At 48.0% G+C, this 3,587-nt stretch overlaps 1 protein-coding gene across 1 annotated transcript in view; it reads right to left on the reverse strand.

The window, feature by feature from the left end:
• Nucleotides 1-3,581, reverse strand: part of LOC103377582 (voltage-gated potassium channel subunit beta-1) — a 45,759-nt gene extending 42,178 nt beyond the window's left edge. The window contains exon 1 of the mRNA XM_017032216.2: nucleotides 3,440-3,581. Within this exon, the coding sequence (XP_016887705.2) occupies nucleotides 3,440-3,564 (125 nt within the window). The 5' untranslated portion in view covers nucleotides 3,565-3,581. The remainder of the gene's footprint in view (nucleotides 1-3,439) is intronic.
• Nucleotides 3,582-3,587: the final 6 nt, after the last annotated feature.

Below are 3,587 nucleotides of genomic sequence, written 5' to 3' on the forward strand. Positions count from 1 at the left end.
GCCCTCACCCCCTCCCTCACCCCCTCTTTACCCCTCAATGTTAAACATGTTTTAATATCTCTATATTTCCCTGGTGGAGATGATCACAGTCACAGTCACAGTCACAGCTAATGCTGTTAGAACTGAGTTATTAACCTGTGGCTCTGTCACTGAAGCTGGAGAACGTCATCTGTTACACACACACACACACACACACACACTTATAGTGTGTTTGTATATATATATATACAGTATATATATCGTTGTGTGTGTGTGTGTGTACCTGTGCCGTGGTCTGATGTTCCACAGGCTCCACCGTCACCTGGAACATCACTCCATAGTTTATATAAATATATAATAAATATATGATACGAGTGTGTGTGTGTGTGTGTTATTTAACTAGTTAACTAGTTGAAACAGAACACGTGAGAGGAGTGTGTCGCAGTAAGATGAAGCTCCGCCGAGGCCTCGTCCCTGAACGACCTCTGAACCTCTGACAGATTAAAGGACAACGCTGCCTCTTAAATGACCACTTATCAGCAGTGACACCTAAACACCTGACCGGTGGGTCGGGGGGGCGCAGCACAAATGTGGGGGGGTATTAACAGCAGCGTGAGTGAAGCCCCCTCCCCCCCCACACCCCGTTACAATAATAGATTTACTGCGGCGTGGTTTGAAGAGGTGGTCCAACTCTGCCGCCGCAAAAATCTGTGCCTGACTGACTGAGAAATGGCGCCCCCTGGAGGAGTGATAAGCAGTATTTAGAGGAACTTCACCCTCAGACGTTGAGGTAAATTAAAGAAAGCAGATTCTAAAACTGTTTTAACAAACAGTGATGGAGGTCAGTGTGAACAGGAACAACCAGAACTTCAGGCCAATCAATTATCTACAAATAAAACAAGCGTGACAAAAGGCAAGTGGAACATGATGAGCTCTCACCATCCAACCATCCAACCAACCATCCAACCATCCAACCAACCAACACGGTGCCAGACCAATGAAGAATTCAGTGAGGAGATCAGCTGCTGGATTAAATATTCACCAGCTTTCCAAGATGAATAAAGGATGAGTTGTATGATTGTTTGGCTGAGTGAACAGTGTCTGATCCATTACACACAGCAGCTTCACTGGGCTCTGATTAACACACACACACACACACACACACACACACACACACACACACACAGACGTGGATGATGGACGTGCATCGCTCCATTAAAGTCCAGACACAGAACACGCTCTGGTCGTTCTTCAAAGACTCGTCCACGTCTTTCTAGTCCACGTCTTTCTAGTCCACGTCTTTCTAGTCCACGTCTTTCTAGTCCACGTCCCGAGTCGATTGGTTCGTGTGTGTCAACGCACCTTCACCTCTGATTGGCTCACGCTGACATTTTAGTCATGGACTTAACCAATCGTCATTACCTCTGAGAGGACAGACTGTGGACTGACACACACACACACACACACACACACACACTCTGTGTGTGTGTGACACATATGTGTCGTTCTACCCCTGAAGCTCTAACTGCCCCATTGCTCTCGTTTCATTTCCCAGAATTCTCTCTGGTTTGATGAATCCACTCTGCTGACGGAGTTGGTACCATTTTATGTCACTGCATCGGTACCAGCTTCAGTTCTGACGTTCAACCTTTGACGGGACAGTAGATCACGGACGTTTCTGTCTGTGGTTTCATAAAAACTGACATCACCAGTCGCCATGACGACGCTGTCAGAAACTCCCTCCAAAATCCACGACTTAACTCAGGGATAAACATTGACACATTCTTTTCTCACCGACTCCTGAAGCAGAAAATGCTCTGAGGACCAGCTGGTACCGATCCCTGACTCACACTGTGACAGTGTGTGTGTGTGTGTGTGTGTGTGGTAACATCGGTACCATGTTCCTGTCAGTGTCACCGATGTCGGTGTCTGTGGGTGAGACGATCGAAATGATAATCTTAGGTCGAGGGAATGGTCGTTTCCCCGGTGGGGTCAAGGTAGGGTTAGGGTCAGAGTGGGGGGGGGTGTGGGGGGGTAGGATTTTATTTTGTTGCCATGGCGACTCACAGAAAACCAACAGGTGTCTATACTGTCCATAAATGTCCAGGTCCTGACGTAAAGACGAGACCATGTCCAGACTGCAGACCCCCGAGGTCACAGAGAGGTCACAGAGAGGTCACAGAGAGGTCACAGAGAGGTCACAGAGAGGTCACAGAGAGGTCACTTCGTCTGTGCTAACGAGTTATTATTAAAGTGATTATTACACCGTCATGTTGACGTGGTACAGCCGGAGAACAACAGGCCCCGGCTCAGACAGAAATACAGTTCTGGGAACTCTAATCCAGCAGTGGCTCCAAATATAAACACCCCCCCCACACACACACACATTCACACACTCACACACACACCCACCCACGTGGCCACGTTTCTCTGGAGCCTGGTTTGGTTCGAGTGGTAATTAAACGGTGACAACCATCAAGGTGTTGTTGTCGCAGCACATTTGGTTTTGGCAGCAGAAACACCAACCATCATCACAGTTACTGTCGACTGTGAGGCCAGAGTTAGCGTTAACGTTAGCGTTAGCGTTAGGTGCAGTGCAACAAACCATGTTAAAACAACTGCTGTTGATGTTCTGAATAAAAATAATAAATCACCAGCAGAACCACAACGTTTGTTCAAAGATTAAAAAAAAGTCAGTCGTTACATCGACGTAACAACGAGGGAGTGAGGAGACAGAGCAGCCTCAGGTGGACCACCTGGACCACCTGGACCACCTGGACCACCTGGACCACCTGGACCACCTGGACCTCAATCATGAGGCTAGAAATGGAAGGAGTTGGGAAAACGCCCCCTGGTGTTCATGTTCCATAAGGGGTGAGACGGGGGCAGCTGATCCACGGGGGTCACCCCTGGATGGAGCTGCCTGACGTAGAGCGAGAAGAAAAAGATACTGAGACGTGTCTCAGGTTTGTGTCCAATCAACTCACGTTAATTCATCTAATTAAGACTAATCAACAGGAACCAGTTAATGAGATTAACTTCATTTTATATTTGATCAAAGAGAAATAAAGAGAAAGGAAACAGTTCCACAGAGTTCTGACTAACGTTCCTGCTCCTCGTCTGTGTCTGCGTGTGGTTGGTTCCTTGGTTTTAGTCGTTTAATTATTTACAACAACGGTTTTAAAACAACGGCTGAACGACAAACTACTAAACAGCTTCGTTAGTTTAGTCAGAGTCAGAAACAGAGTCAGAGACAGAGACAGAGTCAGAGACAGCAGTGAAGTCGACACATGAGCAGCAGTGGAACAGAACGACACAGTCCCACGTCAGTTCACAGCTCGGACCGCGAGAACAGTGACAGCAGGGACGACAGTACCAACAGTACCAACAGTTCTCTGGTGACGTCTCAGACCTGAGTAGTCAAACTCAGACTCAGACGGTCCCAGACGGTCGTATTTACCTGTAGACCATCCCCGTCCGACTCTTCACCGTGTCGTTCAAGGACAACGAATGAAAGTGCAGGAACTCCTCCAGCTGCTTGAGCTCGGCCACTCGGCTGCTGCGTTTATTTGTGGTCCACAGCATCAGAGGGGCGTGGGGTCGAGGCC

This window comes from Cynoglossus semilaevis, chromosome 4 (assembly GCF_000523025.1).
Source record: "Cynoglossus semilaevis isolate Cse_v1.0 chromosome 4, Cse_v1.0, whole genome shotgun sequence".
Lineage (NCBI taxonomy): Eukaryota > Metazoa > Chordata > Actinopteri > Pleuronectiformes > Cynoglossidae > Cynoglossus > Cynoglossus semilaevis.